This window comes from Nomia melanderi, chromosome 14 (assembly GCF_051020985.1).
Source record: "Nomia melanderi isolate GNS246 chromosome 14, iyNomMela1, whole genome shotgun sequence".
Taxonomy (NCBI): Eukaryota; Metazoa; Arthropoda; class Insecta; order Hymenoptera; family Halictidae; genus Nomia; species Nomia melanderi.
In genome coordinates, this window is record NC_135012.1 from 3,432,104 (window position 1) to 3,449,153 (window position 17,050).

At 44.9% G+C, this 17,050-nt stretch overlaps 4 protein-coding genes across 12 annotated transcripts in view; 1 reads left to right on the forward strand and 3 right to left on the reverse strand.

Annotated features, from left to right (window-relative positions):
• Positions 1-5,572, reverse strand: part of LOC116427070 (G protein-activated inward rectifier potassium channel 2) — a 42,871-nt gene extending 37,299 nt beyond the window's left edge. For 2 of the 5 annotated variants that reach the window (XR_013000100.1, XR_013000101.1), the window contains exon 1: positions 3,630-5,572. Coding sequence is in view for 3 of the 5 variants with exons in the window: in XM_031976970.2 (XP_031832830.1) it covers positions 3,630-3,907 (278 nt within the window). In the remaining 2 variants the exon portion in view is untranslated. Of the gene's footprint in view, positions 1-360; positions 1,641-3,629 lie in introns of those variants that run through there. The other 3 variants (XM_031976970.2, XM_031976972.2, XM_031976971.2) reach the window with 3 other exon arrangements.
• Positions 5,573-7,424: 1,852 nt separating this feature from the next.
• Positions 7,425-8,146, reverse strand: LOC143175310 (oxidoreductase-like domain-containing protein 1). 2 transcript variants are annotated; one of them, XM_076374053.1, is made up of 2 exons: positions 8,031-8,146; positions 7,425-7,888 (listed from the first exon to the last, which is right to left on the reverse strand). In XM_076374053.1, exon 2 carries the CDS (start codon positions 7,852-7,854, stop codon positions 7,507-7,509), a length of 348 nt encoding a protein of 115 aa, XP_076230168.1. In that variant the 5' UTR covers positions 7,855-7,888; positions 8,031-8,146; the 3' UTR covers positions 7,425-7,506. The 2 variants fall into 2 exon arrangements, with proteins under 2 accessions (XP_076230168.1, XP_076230169.1); XM_076374054.1 differs by having other exon boundaries at positions 7,425-7,884; positions 8,031-8,101.
• A 166-nt stretch (positions 8,147-8,312) lies between these two features.
• Positions 8,313-17,050, forward strand: part of LOC116427096 (uncharacterized) — a 109,937-nt gene continuing 101,199 nt past the window's right edge. For 3 of the 4 annotated variants that reach the window (XR_013000138.1, XR_013000139.1, XR_013000140.1), the window contains exons 1-3: positions 8,313-8,585; positions 8,656-9,295; positions 9,374-9,581. Coding sequence is in view for 1 of the 4 variants with exons in the window: in XM_076374051.1 (XP_076230166.1) it covers positions 8,509-8,585; positions 8,656-9,295; positions 9,374-9,580 (924 nt within the window). In the remaining 3 variants the exon portion in view is untranslated. Of the gene's footprint in view, positions 8,586-8,655; positions 9,296-9,373; positions 9,582-10,240; positions 10,373-17,050 lie in introns of those variants that run through there. The other variant, XM_076374051.1, reaches the window with a different exon arrangement.
• Positions 9,668-12,070, reverse strand: BORCS5 (BLOC-1 related complex subunit 5). The gene is made up of 3 exons (XM_076374052.1): positions 11,629-12,070; positions 10,635-11,569; positions 9,668-10,550 (listed from the first exon to the last, which is right to left on the reverse strand). Exons 2-3 carry the CDS (start codon positions 10,946-10,948, stop codon positions 10,055-10,057), a joined length of 810 nt encoding a protein of 269 aa, XP_076230167.1. The 5' UTR covers positions 10,949-11,569; positions 11,629-12,070; the 3' UTR covers positions 9,668-10,054.

Below are 17,050 nucleotides of genomic sequence, written 5' to 3' on the forward strand. Positions count from 1 at the left end.
TGTTCTTAGAAAAATTGTCATCCGTTCATTTAGATCTTAGAAATTAGAAATTTAAGAGTAGACAATTAGGATACATATTTACATAATTACGTTACTAAAAATCGACCGAAACATTTACCAAATAATGTTTATAAAATCCGATAGGAGTCAAATTGACTCGTTCCGTAAATCTAGTATTAATTGAGTACTCTGCTAACCCGTCATTAAACGCTTTCCCATTTAATCTATAAAACAATCGTATTTATCTACAGTTAATAAACTCGTTAGAGTAGATTCCGAATACACGTTGAAACGAGAGAAAAGCAAGCAGCCATTCAGGTATCAATCGAAAGAGAACGAAACAACGGGGAAACGGCATACTTCTGCAGTTCCTCTCGCCACGCGGTTTCACCGGAAGTAGTCGCCTTGACGACCAGCATCGAGACTTGTGACAGCGCCCTCCTCAGTCCGGACAACGCCATTCCTTCGCCCAAATGGACTTTTCCTGACCCCGACGAGCTGGGCGACAGTGTTTTCGAGGTCGAGCCATCCATTTTCTTCATCAGTCGCCCGATGAGACCTTCGCCGGACTCCCGAAACGTCGGTTTCACGTTCACTTCAAACGCGCACGGACCACTGGTCTCTTCCCGCGGGATTCGCGCAGAGACTGGCGCCCGTTGGAGCGACCATTGTTTGGTAATCGACGAAAATTCGTGGACTCGAGATAAATAAATGCTTAACGATTCGCACGCGCGTAATCACTCGCGACTATCACCGATTCAGGGACGAAAGGGTTAGAAAAATGGGGAGGGGAGCGCGTGCAGGGCCGTGAGAGAGATGCCGACGGAGGAACGGGTCGAACGTTCTCAGGCGACCGTCTTGGAGGCTCGACGTATTATTTCGGTTCGACTTGCACCGGAATTTCGGCGTCTAAGTTTAAGCGTTCACGCCCGAGGCCGCTGCTCTAGCGGTCGCCGTTCAGACGGGGCGAGCGCATCGTCAGAGCCAGATATCGCAGCGTGTCCAGAGCCACTGGAAGATCCAGATCAACCGCTTGCACCACATCCGTTTAGCGACGACCCGGCCGCGCGTTCGTCGCGACCGGTTAAGAGGGATCCACCACTGGCGTGTCCGACCCGATCAACGCTCGATCACTCGATTCGAACCATACACCCGGTATAGAACTGGCCGAGCACTAAGGGCGACACTCGTGGCACACACGCACAACGTTCTCCCTTGAATGATCGAAGGGGACACGTAATCTCGATCGATTCGGATTTTATCGACACCTCGGATCCTCCGGGAGGATTCGAACGATCATTTCGTTCTCGATATTTCGCGCGACGCGAAAGGGCGCGTCGAGAGGAGAAATTCGAGGTTGGACTCCTCTTCTCTCTCTTTCTCTCGGATAAGCAGCCCGATGGCCGACGCGGCAGCTGATTTACGCACTTCGCGGACTATTTATAAAAACGAACGCGTCACGCGGGTGGCGGAAATGATCGGGAAAAGAAGAGAAAAGGGATCGAAGGGGCGGAGAGGATCGGGCAGACGGCGCGGGGATGATCTCTCGCGGCCACCGAGCGGAGGGCACGCGTAATTAACGAAAGCTCCGTTGGCGAGCGGAGGCTCGGCCGACACTGAAGCGATCCAATTTCGACCCTTGGCGTGCGATTTTCCTTTTGCTGCGTGTCCACGGCGACGCCGTTTGGCAACGCCTCGCGATCGGCTAGATTCGTTTCATTCGCTAGAGATGGAGCCGCGATGACAAGCGACAACGACAAACGGCCCGTCGGGAGAGACGCCGCGTCCGGATGCAACGGGAGACAGTTCGGGAGCGTCGCGGCGCACGCGGTGTGCAGACTCGCTGCTACGGAGTTGGCTGAGTACAGGCTTTGGATGGGTTCGTCTGAGATATTTTCGTGTTTTCGAACGGGGGTTTCTTTGGGAAATTCGGGGTTCGTTTTGTGGGTAGTACTATTGGTTGGAGGTTGAAATGTATTGTACTTTATTTATAAGATGAAGTTTTGGATCGTAGGGAGATGAGAGGTCTTGCAAGCTTCTGATGAAGAACTCTTCTCGCAACGTGAACTGTTGTAGATATGGAGCAATAGCAGGTTATCAATATCTTTTTTTCTATCTACAAATAATATGTATATGTAAATCAGTAGGAATTGGGTATCCAGCAGTTCGATCCTCTCTTACTACTAACTTTCTTCTATTTGAAGATTACGTCTATATGTACAAATCAGTAGCAAATTGGGTATTCATCAGCTTAATCGTCTGTTATAACTATCTTTTTTCTATCTGAAGATCAATATGGTATGTATAAATCAGTAACAAATTGGGTATCCATCAGCTCAATCCTCTGTTACTACTATCGCTTCTCTATCTCAAGATCACATCTATATATATAAATCAGTAGCAAATTAGGTATTCATCAGCTTAATCGTCTGTCATCACTATCTTTTTTCTATCAGAAGATCACTACGATGTGTATAAATCAGTAACAAATTGGGTATGCGTCAGCTCAATTCTCTACTACTATCATTTCTCTATCTCAAGATCACATCTATATATATATAAATCAGTAGCAAATTGTGTATCCATCAGCCGAATCCTCTATTACTACCATCTTTCTCACCCAAAGATCGTATCGTGCGTCGAGAAAACGTGACATGTTTTTCATCGTCAAGACAAAAAAGAAAGGGGAAAAAAACGTTGCGTCTGCGACGAAATAAACGTCGAGCGTCAGCCTCGAAACGCAAAGGTCTCCGTCTGATGGACGACGAGCGTCGAGAATCCCTGGTTCGCGCGCAGAGGCGTCTTCCGCGATTAGCCGGGTGCTATTCTTGTCCCGAAAAGCAGGATTTCTGCCGATCGCGGCAGGGAAACAGGAACGAGCGGTCGCTATTTTCGCGGGGTCGCGGCCCGCGTATTGTGGTCCAGTTTCCGACGGCGACGTCCGACGTATTTTCGGCGCCGGCGAACATGCCGCGGCGCCATTGACGGAATTATCGTGATACGCGAGGATACACCTGTCGGTCGGCTGAATGGGTGCTTCTCAAAACACTCGACAGAGGATCTTTGTATACCCGCCCGAACGGTTTTACGACGGCCGTCCATCATCCGCGTTTAGCGCTCGATCCTTTCGAATAACTTGGAGAACCATCGGCGAAAGAATTCGCGGTAATAGAGCATCACACTCGAAAATACAGTTGCCAGCTTCGTTTATTCACTAGACTTTTATTCAGTTTCGTCTGTTCGGTTTTACACGATTCTTGTTCGTGGCTGTTCGAGATAGAAGTCGCGAGAGAATATAGTACTTCAATTAGGTACTTACAAACATCCATACGATTCAGTCACAGCGAACTAAATTAATTAACAGACAAATTAACCTACTATGGACAGTACATCGAGTACCAGTGAAACTCCCCATCGCGTTCAACGTCGATTAACTTGATCGAAAACGCGTTCCTTAATGAAAACGTTCACAGCTAACTGTCCGAACCAGCTTGACCGAGAAAAATCGCGAGATCGTTAACTCCGCCAACGTATTCGCTCGTAGTGTCTCTCAACGGTCGATGATTCGGAAGGAAACGGAGGAAACTCGATAGAGAAAGAGAGGAAAAAAAAATAAAAAATAAATGCACCTGCTCAATAAAGGTCCGGTCTCGCCCTTGAAGCTGATCCTGCTGAACGTCCTTCTCTGGAAGTTGCTGAGGATGCCGCGCCTCTGTTTCTCCGCGTTGCTCCTGCTAGTTTCGTCCGCGGAGTCCTCGCACAGTTTCACCGCAACCGCGGCCGCAGGCACCGTCGAGTTGACAAGTAGCTCGTTCAACGGGAGAACGTTGTTGCCGGTCTCCGAATGCTCCAAGTCCAATTCCACGTTGCTTCCTTTCCTGTGTGGCCCTTTTTCGGTCATGAGCATTTCGTCCGGCGATTTCCACGTGGTCCCTTCCCCCGTTTTCGTATTTATAGCTGCCGTCCGACGCGATTCGACTGACAGCGCGGAGCCGGGCGCACCGAGCCTCCGCGAACCATCGATACGTCCACTTAAGCGAACGAACTCGCCAATTATTCGATATTATATATCGAGCACCTCATTCGAGGCCGGGCCGATCCGGCCGCGGCTGTGAATCCAGCAATAGTCTCAGCACCAAGGTTCACGCGGCTCGATCGCCGCCACGTTTCTCGCCGCAACGGACGTCAGACGGATTTACGATACGCCGGTCGATGCCTTAGACTTCTCACCAAGGATCCAGCATCTCCAGTTGTCCCCTTTCAAACAGAGTTTCTCTCTTCTATCACAGAAACGACGAAACTTGCTTCGAAGTCCACGAAGAACCGTTCCCAGCGAAGCGGTCAACGCGGAACAATCGAAAAGCTCGCGCTAGAACGACGGACGGCACCTTCGGTTTCGCTTCCAATCAGTTCCACGAACATCACCAAAGAATCCCGTACAGTCGAACGCCCCCTCGTTAGCGATGCAAAGCGGACACGCGTTGAAATTCACCGTGGCGTTCCAAGTTCCACGGCCACGTCCACGGCACACACCGTCCGCGCGATTTCTCCCGCAAACGCGCATTCTATCGTTTATTCTCGTCCCGTTTCGTCATCGTTATCAATTTTCCGCGAAGCCCGCGGCGCACACGGTGACCGATATTTCCGTGGCGAGGCGTGCGTCGTTCATTGAAACGAGCGGCCGATAACTTCCGCCGCGAAGGACGATCCTTTAGTCTTGGCACTCTTCCTTCGATCCCCTGTACACCGATCAATCCATCCAACATCCACGCGGATGATGCTCGATCCTCTTCTCCGATCGAAACTTCGATTTCCTCGGCTCGCCGAATTCACCAAAAGTCCACGGCGAAGCAGCGAAAACACTAGATCCCGCGATCGTTCGTCTCGGTCCGTCGGTTATCTCGCTGGAGTCGCGTTTCCTTCCGTCGCAGACAGGCAGCGTCTAATCGCCCGTTGGCGAACCATATTCTGCCGGTTCTCCGCGTTTCCGTGCGCAGACCACGCGCAACTTCCACCAGCCGGTGACACGGTGCCGCGGGTCGCAGGGGCCGTTCATAATTCAGGACTCACGCGTCTGACGCTCGTCGCCGGCCGATGGATCGCGATCCATCCGACTCCGTCCACCTTCGCCGGTTGCATAAGAACGTGCAGGTCCGTTTCCGGCGACCCGCGCCGCGCCGGTCGATCAAGGCACACACGTTCTCCACGGCACCGGGTTCCGTCCGTCTTTCCGGCGGCCAGCGGGGATCTAGTGGATCGGCGGCGGCCCGCTCCTCGGGTATCGGCGGCTTCGAAAACCCGCTCGGAACCTGTCAACGGGAGAACCACTTCTGAGATTGCGTGCGCCGCGGCATAAGCGAAAATAATCCACGCACACGCTCGCCGCCGCCGGCGCACACAATGAAACACCGCGCTGTGCCGTGCACACGCGTGTGGGAAACGCGTGGAAAGGTGGGCGCGAACGCGCGTGCGAGCGAGCGAGCGAGTGCCCACTATTCCCGAGAGTTGTTTGCGTGCGGAAAAAACGCGAGACCGGCACACCGACACGCGCCACGGTGGGAATGTTGGCCCGTCCGTGTGCAATCAGCGACGGAGCTGTGTTCCGCGACAGCCGCGCGGCGGAAAGACGCGACATGTGGGCAGGGGCAGAGATAAGATTATGCGGAACCGACGAGAGCTGATTTTTTTCGATGGTGACACGATTCTCTACCGGATTTTTCTCGTTCCAGGACATTGTTCGATGGGATTGACGGTAGATTTGTGTTTCTTGAGAATTATGTTCGCTTGTAACCGTTACACCGGTTTAATTGGGTTATAAGGAAATGTGATTGTAATCGTTTCGAGAGAGATGAGGTTTGTGGTACTCTGTATTTTAGATTCAGAGTTAGTTTTATCGATGGAATTTTATGATGATTCGGTTAGATCCGCGTGTTTAGCTTCCACTCTTCTGTTTCTCGTCGCGTGGGTATGTTTTGTGTTTGTTCAGGGATGAAGTATTTTGGAAATCGACGTCTGGGGGAACCCTTTTGATAGGAACGAGCGGGACAGTGACGTTAACGCGACGACGGTGGCCCGCGAATCGATTTTCGCTCGAGCCGCGTGTCCCTTTTCTCCGTTGGCTGATTTTTTTCGCCGATTTACGTGTCACTGACAGCATAAATAGAGAAACGAGCGGTACGTACGCCTCCTCGATCGCCAACACGTCGGTACGTGTCACACATTCTCCCGACTGGCGTAAGAGGCACAAGTGGCTTTATACATATGTATGCAAATGTAAATAAGCGAGCGCGTAATGTAAACCGTGCGCAAAAATACGCGCGAACGGCCGATTATCGCGACGCCTGGCGACACCGGAGTCTCGGCGTATTCTGATAATAGGCGTTTCGGGTTTATTTCGATCGTCTCTAAACACGTTCTTTCTGGATTTAATCCCGAAACCTCTAAATATAACGCGGAATAGATTTAATCACCGTATTTCCACCGTAGATTTCCGGATTCATTGTTCGGATCTATTTCGTGGATCTAGAACCTTGGCAACACGTCAGATAGGTTTCTCTGACGTACTCTTATCTCTGTTATTATTTTTCAATCGCGACAGTTCTGCTCGTAGTATCGCGGATACTACGCTTTCCGCTTAATAATTCCATCCGGTTGTATAACTGAAATCAACGAGCATCTTTCAGTTGTTAATTGAACCTCGGTCAAACTGGCTGCCGTGTCCTAGAATCTAGGGATCGATCGACATTCGATTAAATCGCGGTAACTGCACCAAAAACTCATCCGTTTCATCTTAACGATTCTGAAATGGGAATTAGACAGAGTTTTATTCTTTGACTCGTTCAGTAAGGTAAACAATGTTGAAATACTGCCACAGGCAACGTGTAAGAATAGACCAAACACCTTGTAGACCTTCATGATCCAAGCTGACTGCATTACCGATCTAGAATTCCACTGTTTTATCATGGAACTTTGTATGAAATACAATTCAAAAGAATCAAGATACAAAGCTACTTTTAAAATGCGAATATCTCGAATATCTTTTTCATTGAACAACGGTGTGTAATATATATTCGCGAGAAAAAGAAATAGATCATTTTCGATAATTTCGGTGCTACGACTGCCATCTACGAGGAGGACAGCTCACCAGCCGCAGCCATTTTGGTTCTAAATTTGAAGCTGAGGAACCGAATATTCAAGTGAAAATTTATTTTAAACAAACTGGGCGAACTATGTCTTTATGTGCTTCTAAGAAATCGTATTAAATTAAGTGACTATTACGCTGAAGACGAACCCTGAAAATCCGATACAGTTATCTGTCTACACGTTGCTGCATTTCCGGTGCAATCCGCTCGGGTATACAACAGTTGGAAGCGTTTCAAAGAATGCGAACGAGAGAGGAGCTCGAGTAAAAACATTGTGCCGAGTTAATGGTTAATTTGGTATTGTACAAAGTTTAATTACAACTACAGCGTATGATACATATGTACAAATTTACATAACGTTCTATCATTTGAGAAGATTCCTACATCTAAGCTCCATCGTGAGGAACGCCTTCATGTTCGGGTCCTGCACTTTTTCAATGATCGCCTTCTGCAAATCGGTGTCGCTCTTTTCAATAGTGGCGCTCAGCTTCTCCGCGTACTGGATCCACACGCAATTCACGCAGCCGGACATGCAACAATTCGTGGGCTCCGATAAGTCGTCGATCGACGAGGAATCTTCATTTTCCTTTTTCTCCGTGTTCTTCTCGCACGATGACGTTTCCCCTGTGTCGCGGACGCACTTCCTACACGTGGAAAATATTTGTCGACAGTTGCACGATTGATTTCTAGTAATTAACCGAGCTAAATTCATCGTTGCATTGGTTCCACTTTGATGATGCACCTAGCTGGGAAAAGAAGTTGCACACGCGTAATAACGAAAGTGTACGATTAGCTAATTCGTATGATTAATGATCACGTTGCAGATCTTTTGATCTATCCGATGAAAAAAAATAGCGATGATTTATGAAACGAGAGTTGTCCTCTAACCTCCTTGATTACTGCAGATATAACTTGATATCGACTTGAGTCGGACCTTTCTAGATGTCTCTAGTTGTAACATGTTTCACTGAGATATATATTTATATATTATTTTTAACGGTATATTCATTCCTTTTTATAACTTTGGTGCACTGAAATTAATTTTATGTATTTGGTATGTTATATGTTTAAATACTCGTAAGTGAAGTACTCTTTTTGCGCGTGCATCATTTGAGATCATTGGGAGGACGGTTTTGGGCGGGGATAATTTAAAAAGTATGAATTTTTGTTGAGGAAGATATAGGGAACATTAGAGCATTTAATTAATTAATTAGAATTCGGAGCGATAGTTGAGTGAGAGATGTTGAGTGAAGTTGGCTGCGTTTGGTGAGCTTTGATTTGAATTGGAGCGCGCCACTGTCAGGAGAGTTCAAGCTGACAGCAGACGTCGACCACGTGAGACGTGCGCGTTGTTTGTTTTTGGAAAATGGGTAGGAAAATTCCCGGGAAAAAGCATCGGGGGGTGAAGGACCCTTTTAAGCAACACGCGAGGCGTCAAGCTGAGTGAGTTACAATATAATTCGGTATTATTCACAAGTCTTATTTATACAGTTCGGGAATTCGTGTATTATAGGTTAGAAACGAAGATAAACGCTCCGCCAAAAGATGTAGAAGAGCAAAAGGTACCCAAAAGTTTAGAGAGGGTAGTGAAACTGAAAGAAGCGGTGAAGTCTGGTAAAATAGGTAAACTGAAAAAGAGGAGAAAGAAGAAGAAGGCACTAATAACGGTAGGGGATGTTCCAAAGCCTTTACACCCAAAATCAAGACCGGAGAAGGTTGTTCCTATCTTCCAGCAAAAGCAGGGTGAAAGTAAGGAACATTTCCTGAATAGAGTCAATAGAGACACTCATAATTTTATTCAAGAGACTGCGTTCGAGACAAAATATGGAGTCCAAGTAAATAGAAATCCAGAAACAGGAAATATTGAGGGGCTAACAAAATGTAGTATGAATGAAATAGATAAAATTGAAATGTTAAGAGCGAAACATAAGAATATTAAGAAGAAGAAAAAAAAGAAGGGTACAGTTGAAGTTAAGATGACAAAAAGTCAAAAGAAGAGGGAAAAATTAAAGTTGAAAAAGGAAAAGAGAAAACTAGAGGATGTGAACGACTTTGAGAATATCAAAGATGAAGTAGAGTTTGGTGAAGTTGTTCATGAACCACCGCAAATAAAAATTAGACCTAAGGCAGCTGACACTGCTATCAGTGCAAAGGTTCATATTCTTGAAGGTTTATGTTTCCTTCTGCTTTCAGTTACAGGAGTTAACAAATATTTACATTTTTTGTTACAGCCTGGGAAGAAGGATCTTCTACTACATTCATTGGTCACAAATGGAGGGCAGACCAAAGTGGGTTCCAAGAAGGGAGTGTCTACAGACAAATCTGGCAAACTTCGGAATTTACCGATTGGACAAAGAAGACAGATAGAGAAAGATCAAAATGATGTCATAGAAGCATACAAGAGGCTGAAAGCTCAACGATCTGCTGGCATCAACTAGGGTATGTACATCATAATGTTGTTGGATCTTTTGTATAGATTGTTTGCCAATGTTGACAAGGATGCTACAAATCATTCTATTGTAAAATTAAAGTTGAATATTTTTCTTTAATAAAATGTACAATTTTTTGACCATAGGAAATTGTATGTATTTTTTAAATTAAACATCATATTTTTTTGTTTTTGTTTTACTATACAGTCATAGGATTAACACGAAAATAGACATATACATATATATGTGTATACATATATATCTATGTATAGCATAGGTTTTTATAGAAGAATTTTCTGTGCAAGACATATGTAGGTACTAGAAGTTTTTAAGTAAGGGTTGTTAATATAGACTTGTTCCAAACAAGAGAAAGAATAAATAAGAAAGATTCTAACAGGTTGACCCAAATTACTTTAGCACCAGTGCAATGTACTTTTGGATATAATTTAGCTTTTAGAGCTGCCTCTTAATACCTTCAACAATTTATCCAGTAGTCCATACAAATGGTTCCAGTCTCTCTTCTATTGGTAGAACATTATTCAATGTCTCTAGACTCTCCAATGTTTGAGTAAGGAGAGAACGACACTTGGTCATTTGCTTCTTAAGCTCGTGTATTTTGTTCAGTTGTTCAGCAAATTTAGCAAACTTCTTTTGCCTCTCTATTGCCAGATTCAGTAGCTTGGTAACTTCCGGTTCAATATTGATGCACAGAGCAGCTTGTTCCCCAGCAATCATTTGAGCATTAGTATTAAGGTGATGCTGATAGCGTGCACACAGATTAAACAGACCGATTGGATCCAGCCTTTCCAGGACTTCTGGGTCTCTGACACCAGGAGGCAAATTGAGGGTACCACGCATGATGGGTAGGAACATGGGGATACTTTGTAATTTAACCAAATCAGGATCCTTGTCAGCTGTAGGGTCTGCGACAGCTGGTTTCACTACTACTATGTTGTGAATTTTATCAGAGGTAGATTTCCTGGAATAAACAATTCTTATGCTCTTCAATTGCGTCGAATAAATGATTACAACACTCAAGAAAAAAAAAAAAACCATGCATTACCTGTAACTGCTAGAACCTAAGCTATTTTTACGTCTAGATATATCTTGCGCACCCAAACTTTTGCCTCTGTATAATTGCGATTGTTTGTTAGTCATTTTCGGTGAGTCTCCAATGGGTCTGTTCACCGTGTAAGGTATATAGGGTAGATCAGAATCCGAACAAATACTGGCACCAGGACTAGTGCATCTTGGCGGTGTATCCTCTGGCACCCTTTCACGACTGGGTACACTCTTACCCCGCCTCAATGGCGCACTTCTTGTCCTGCCAGTGCCAGCACTTTGCGCGCCACCTTGAGAGCTTTGCTCCGATCCCATCCTTGCTAAATCTCTCAAATATTTTAGACAAGTTCACAAAGTTTACATAAAGTGTATACTTCCGTTAACAGTACATTGTAATCTTTGCCTCTCGAAGCGAAAGTGAGTATAGTGTATTTGTTATAATGCCATTGGAAATTCCATTCAGTTCTTTTACCATTAATCAATATAAACGTCTCATAATAAACATAATTGTAACAATAAACGTCATGTAAGATATAAGGCCATCCGACGCTGCTCCTCCGCTTGTAACGTTTTAAACAAAGGCTCGTGCAAGTTGTTCATGTTTGCTCATTATTGCAACTGCATTCACAGCGACCGATGTAACGTCAACGTCCTCCCCTTTCGTACATCCTGGGAAACTCGCCTCTCGCGTTGTCACAACGGCACCGCTCGAATTGCGTAAACCGTATTGGCTCGCGCGATAACGGAACTTCCACGAAATCGGTTTCCCCCTTTTCTCTGTTGTCAAAAAGTCATTTCCCTTTCTGCCGTCGGTCCTCGGTTTGCTAGAACGGATTCATGTGTCACAATTCCATCCACGACGAGAACCCCATCTGTCGAAGCAAACTTAGAAGTTGCAGGCAGGCAATCCTCGGTTTCGTTCGATAACACATTTCCCTAGAATTAGTTTAGGAAATAAACAATATTTTCTCACAAATAAATTGCAAATTTCATACATTAATAGCATCGATAGTCATCTCAGAGTTTAGCATCGTTAATCATGTACAAAAGATTCACGAAATTTTCAATCAAAGAATTTTCTCCATTTTCATTTTGACAAATAAATTGCAAATTTCATACATTAATAGCATCGATAGTCATCTCAAAGTTTAGCATCGTTAATCATGTACAAAAGATACACGAAATTTTCAATCAATTTTCTCCATTTTCTTTTTGATGAACACATTGTAAATTTCGTCTATTAACAGTATCAAACAGTTATTCAAAGTTTAGCATCGTGAATCCTCGTGCAAAAGATCAATTAAATATTTATATATGATCTCTAAATATGTAGAGTTGTATAAATCTGTTTTCGCGCAAAAGGGGTACGAATATTGACGATTTTTGTTGACGCAATGTCTGTTCCTGAGTTTTTTCCAAATCCTTTTTCACTCTTTCCATCCGTTAAAGTTATTTGCAGTTTCTCAAACTGTCACTTATAAATATATGCCTGACGCTCCGTTATCGCTTAAAGATACATACATTGCGGGTCCGACGACACTTCGGGTTGTCGATGTTATCAGCATGATTTTTGTATTCCGAACACGCATCGTCTGAACCACCGATAACAGACTAACGTCATGCAGACATGTCGTATGTTGGATACGATGGTTTTCGTAGATAGGACATCGATAAGAGCGTCCTTCCGATTTTAATTGCAGTGTAGTGATTCATTAGCATTTCCCGAGCAACCTTTGCTCCCTTTTCACCATTACACCTACTAAATATCCTAAACGCTTAGACAAAAAACAATAGATTATTCTATCGGAGGGCAATTTCGGTTATCTGCTTTCCGAACGCTACACAGCGTTTACAACAATATGCAAAACCGGGGCCCACTAAGTTCCTCAATGTCACCAATGACAAAGCGTCGAATTTCTATCGAAATCATTTAAAATTCTTGTTTGGGCGCTCGCGTGTTTTCAAATTCTAATCGTCCCAATTTGAATACGCGCGTAGAATACATCCTACCCTCGATTTAGAGCAGGGCTTCCCAAACTTTTCCACTCGTCGAATCCCCTTCGCTCGAGCAAATATTCCCGCGACACTCGGTATAGAGACGTATAAATCAGGAATACGAATTAAAACATTTGCTGATAATAAATCACAATGAAACTAGCAGACACGTGTAGCATTACCAAATTCTTCAGAACTACTTCTCGATCGTTGCGTATCCAATGATTTCTTAGTCCCGCTAAAATGTCTGCGCCTCTAAAATTTAATTATAAACTCTGAGAATCCTTGGTTCTGATGTTTAGGCAGCGGCGTCGCGCAAAATGGTAATGCTCGCGCCTTTCTTCGCACGGTACCATTTCCATCCACTTTTCGGGTTTATCCGGACCTACCGCGGTCGCCTAACTCCACCGCGACGATATCAACATGAAATTTACATTACTCCGAACGTTGACTCGCTCCGTTAGGTCTTCATCTTTTCTCATCCTTGCTGAAGGAAATTCTCGCGCAATCTTGTACTCCGAACGCAAGTTTCTAGACTCCTTTAGAGACCTGACGCGATATTATAGTGTATATGGATCGTAAATGACACGGGAATGTGTGTTAAACTAAACAAGTATAAATGTTTATTGACACTAAACCGGGTAACAGCTAAATACACAATTTTCTGCCTCCTCGGCCAACACATGGCTCTATAGCTAATTGCCACTAAGCCAACGCACGGCTCTCCCAAACTCTCTTTCCGACATTCGCACTCAAAAATCATTCTCTAGCTCACATTCTCACTCGTGCTCTTGACAAACTCTCGAACACACCTCTTCAAAGCTGGTAACATTGGGCTTTCGTTGTGCATGCCACTTTCCTCTTTCATTGCCCTTCGTTCGCACTCCTCGCATTCGCGCTTCTCGAAAGTATCCTAAACTACAGCTAAAATCCTAGATAAAACAGCGTTTGCTTCAAAACACGTCTCTCTAATCTACAATAGCCTCTGCGGCGAGGGTGACCATTGTCAGCGTAAATATTGCGAATAAAATGTGGGCTTTGCACGTTTGCTTGCTCAACGAAGAATAAACAGATGCATTCAACTAGTGGCATAAAATGTGCAGCAGTATACTAGGATAAGATGGAATGAAATAAGATAATGTAAAGTAGAACAAAATGAAATGCAGTAAAATCAGTGTTACAAATAGGCAACAAAAGATAGAAAGAAAAGAGCAAGGATAAAAGAGGTGCGCCTATAAAACAGGATAAAACAGTGTTGCTCTCAATAAGAGTGCCCTCGATGTTCTACAATATTCCCTGAAACTGTTGCATCGCGAGTCGTGTAGATTTCTATCGATTCCAGTTAGTAAAAGTCAATCAAACCCGATTAGCATTCCCGCAGCTAGTTATCAATGGAAAATCCAAACAGGTCCCCTCATTTTTCCGCTCGAGCCGCTTTCGACGAGGCTCGCGTGACCATTTCCTAGCTATCGGAAGCGATTTAGAAAGCGGACGATTAGGCGAAAAACGGATCTGCATGGAACACCGGCATTAATGAGTCGTCGCCGGCTGTAAAGTAATTATCGCGCGAAAGTAATCGCGTCGATCGCCGTTCCGAGGCGGCGCGAAATTTTCGCGTCCCGTCCCGTCATTCTCGTCGTTTCTCGTGATTCCTAACGAGCGGCCGTCGCTGGCAACTTTCTAACGCGTCGACGTATCCGAGCATTATCTTCACGGTCCGCTGGTCGACGTTAGAAACGACCGTGTGTCCCAACACGCCTTATCAACCCGCGGACCGTAATGACGCAGGAACGGTGAACCATGATTCTCTAAATACGGGGCCCGCAGCCGAACTTTTCGTCCTGGAATTTTTTCCCTGGCAGAAAAAGTGTTTGCGTCAGGTTACAGCGAATCGGCTTCGACAGTCTCCCCTGTCTCTATTAACCGTTTGATTTGTTCGTTCTAACGGCGATCGATGGTAATCATAATGGTTACGTATTATGCGAATGGCACCATGGACGTTAATTATAACAGTTGTTCGCCGAAGCGTATGGATCTCATCTAATCGAACTCATTCCGTTGAAATTAGCTTCGGACGTCTAATTAAAATATCGATCTCCTGTCTCCATGGCTAGTTTCATGTAGGATAATCCGTCTTTTAACGATGATAATTAAGAACTGGGATAGACCAGGGTCAACGTACGCGTTGAATTACGATCGAGCAATAGCTCGATGATGTTTTTTCCTAATGACGGCTCGAGGATCTGGCAAATAAACTGGTTTGTTTGACACTCGACTGAGTTCCGTAATGTACGAGGCGAATAAAAGGAAAATCGAAAGTGATCGGGACTGAAACGTAACGGGGAACGGCCGGGAAAAGGGGATCGCGTTAATAAGAGCAGTCGAGTAAATGGAATATGCATGCATGAGTCACCGATGTCTCCCGCAGACTCGCGTCGGATTCCAATATTCCTCTCGGCTCCGGGAATCTCGGTTGGTTACGACCAGACGCGGCCGGCCACGGAATTCTCGAAAATCCCCCCGCCCCGCCGGCGCCCTGTTTTTTAATCTCTGGCCGAGCCGGCGAAAGGAAACACTTGATGGTATTTTTTTCATAACCACCCGTGATACCCTCGTGAATAATTCAGCGCGGAATTCTGGGTCCACGGCCGCCGAAATTTCCCTAAACTGCCGCGCGGAATTGTTCGTTTTCGCTGGGTCACGCTACACAAAATTGCGATCCTCGATGGAGGATGCACGAGGACAGCTGACGCGAGTAACTCCTACGCGTCGGCTGATTTTTCGGAAAGTTTGAAGGAATAATGATCGTTCATCGGAGCTTTCTGTGGAATGCTGCGAATGGAATTGTAATTGTCAAGAATTTTACAGCGAAGTTTCTAAGTTCGACGGAGTGTTCGTCTATCAGTGTTCTATAGAAACATTGCAAATAGAATTGTAATTTTCAACATTTTCAAGGTTACCAAGTTACTAAGGTCAAACTAACATTCGTTCATCAGTTTCTCATAGGAACGTTGCGAGTAGAATTGCAATTCTCGAAATTTTTTGGAGTTGTTAAGGTAAGAAGAATATTAATCTATCAGATTTCTACATATTGCGAATACACAGTTCTCAAAATGTTCAGCTGCAAAGTTCAAACGAACGTTCGTTCATCAGTTTCCCAAAGGACGTTGCGAGTAGAATTGCAATTCTCGAAATTTTTCGGAGTTGCTAAGTTCAGAAGAATATTAATCTATCAGATTTCTACATATTGCGAATAGACAGTTCTCAAAACCTTCAAAGTCAGCTGCGAAGTTCAAACGAACGTTCGTTCATCAATTTTCTACAGAAATATCGCGAACAAGATTTCAATTATTCTTTACAACGTTGCAACTTCGAGTCTTTACAAATTTCGAGGATTTCCAAGGCACAATGTTGCAAAGTTGCAAAGAAAATACAAAAGAGAATTGCGGAAGTTCTTCGCGACAGTGATTCTACCTTCGGTGTCTTTATCTTCTCCAACGTTTACGCGTAAACTAAAGAAACTAAACGTCGAGGAATGCCTCCCAGAAGCAGACGCGAAGCAGAAAGATCTCGTTCGGTCTCACGGTTAGTTTATTCAGTTGTTGAAGCTTCGGTGATGCCGAGCTCGCGTTCCTTTCCCGGCGCGGCCTTTCAAAAATGTAAAAAAAAAAGAAGGACAGAATGGAAAACAAAACATTGTCGTCGCCGGAAATTTCATCCGTACCGTAAATCCCGTTTTCCCCCGGGTGGTTCCCGTGCGCCTCGTTGTGCGGTTAAACGCCGCGCGTGCGGGAGCGCCTGTGCGCCGCCGGCGGAGACGCAAATTGGACGTTTCAACGACGGGCCGGGAACAGAAGCGGCAGTTTTTCAACCGGAAACCGGCGGTTTTCGACAATTACGGGAATCGGGGCGCGACAACTAATTCCCGCGTTCAAAATGGAGCAGTTTTCCTTAGCCTTTTGACTGCTGGACGTTTGAAAACGAAGCGTGACGACGCAGAAGATCGGTGATCGCGACGGTCGCTGGTAAGCGAGGCACCGGACGCTTTGCGGTTGCTTATCGATTAAAAGAATTCACTTAAAATTCATTAAAAGAATTTTCAATATTTTATTTAACCAGTTAACACGTTGAATGTCGCACGATTTCATAGAGCAAAATACACAGAATGGAAGAAATATAATATTGAATCACTTGTTTCGCGAGCAAGATTTCAATTATTCTTTACAACGTTGCAGCTTCGAGTCTTTACAAATTTCGAGGATTTCCAAACCACAATGTTGCAAAATTGTGAAGAAAATACAAAATCACGAAGAACTTCCGCAATTCTCGCGACGTGATTCTATCTTCTGTGTCTTTATCTTCCCCAACGTTTACGCGTAAACTAAAGAAACTAATTGTTGAGAACCCAGAAGCAGACGCGTT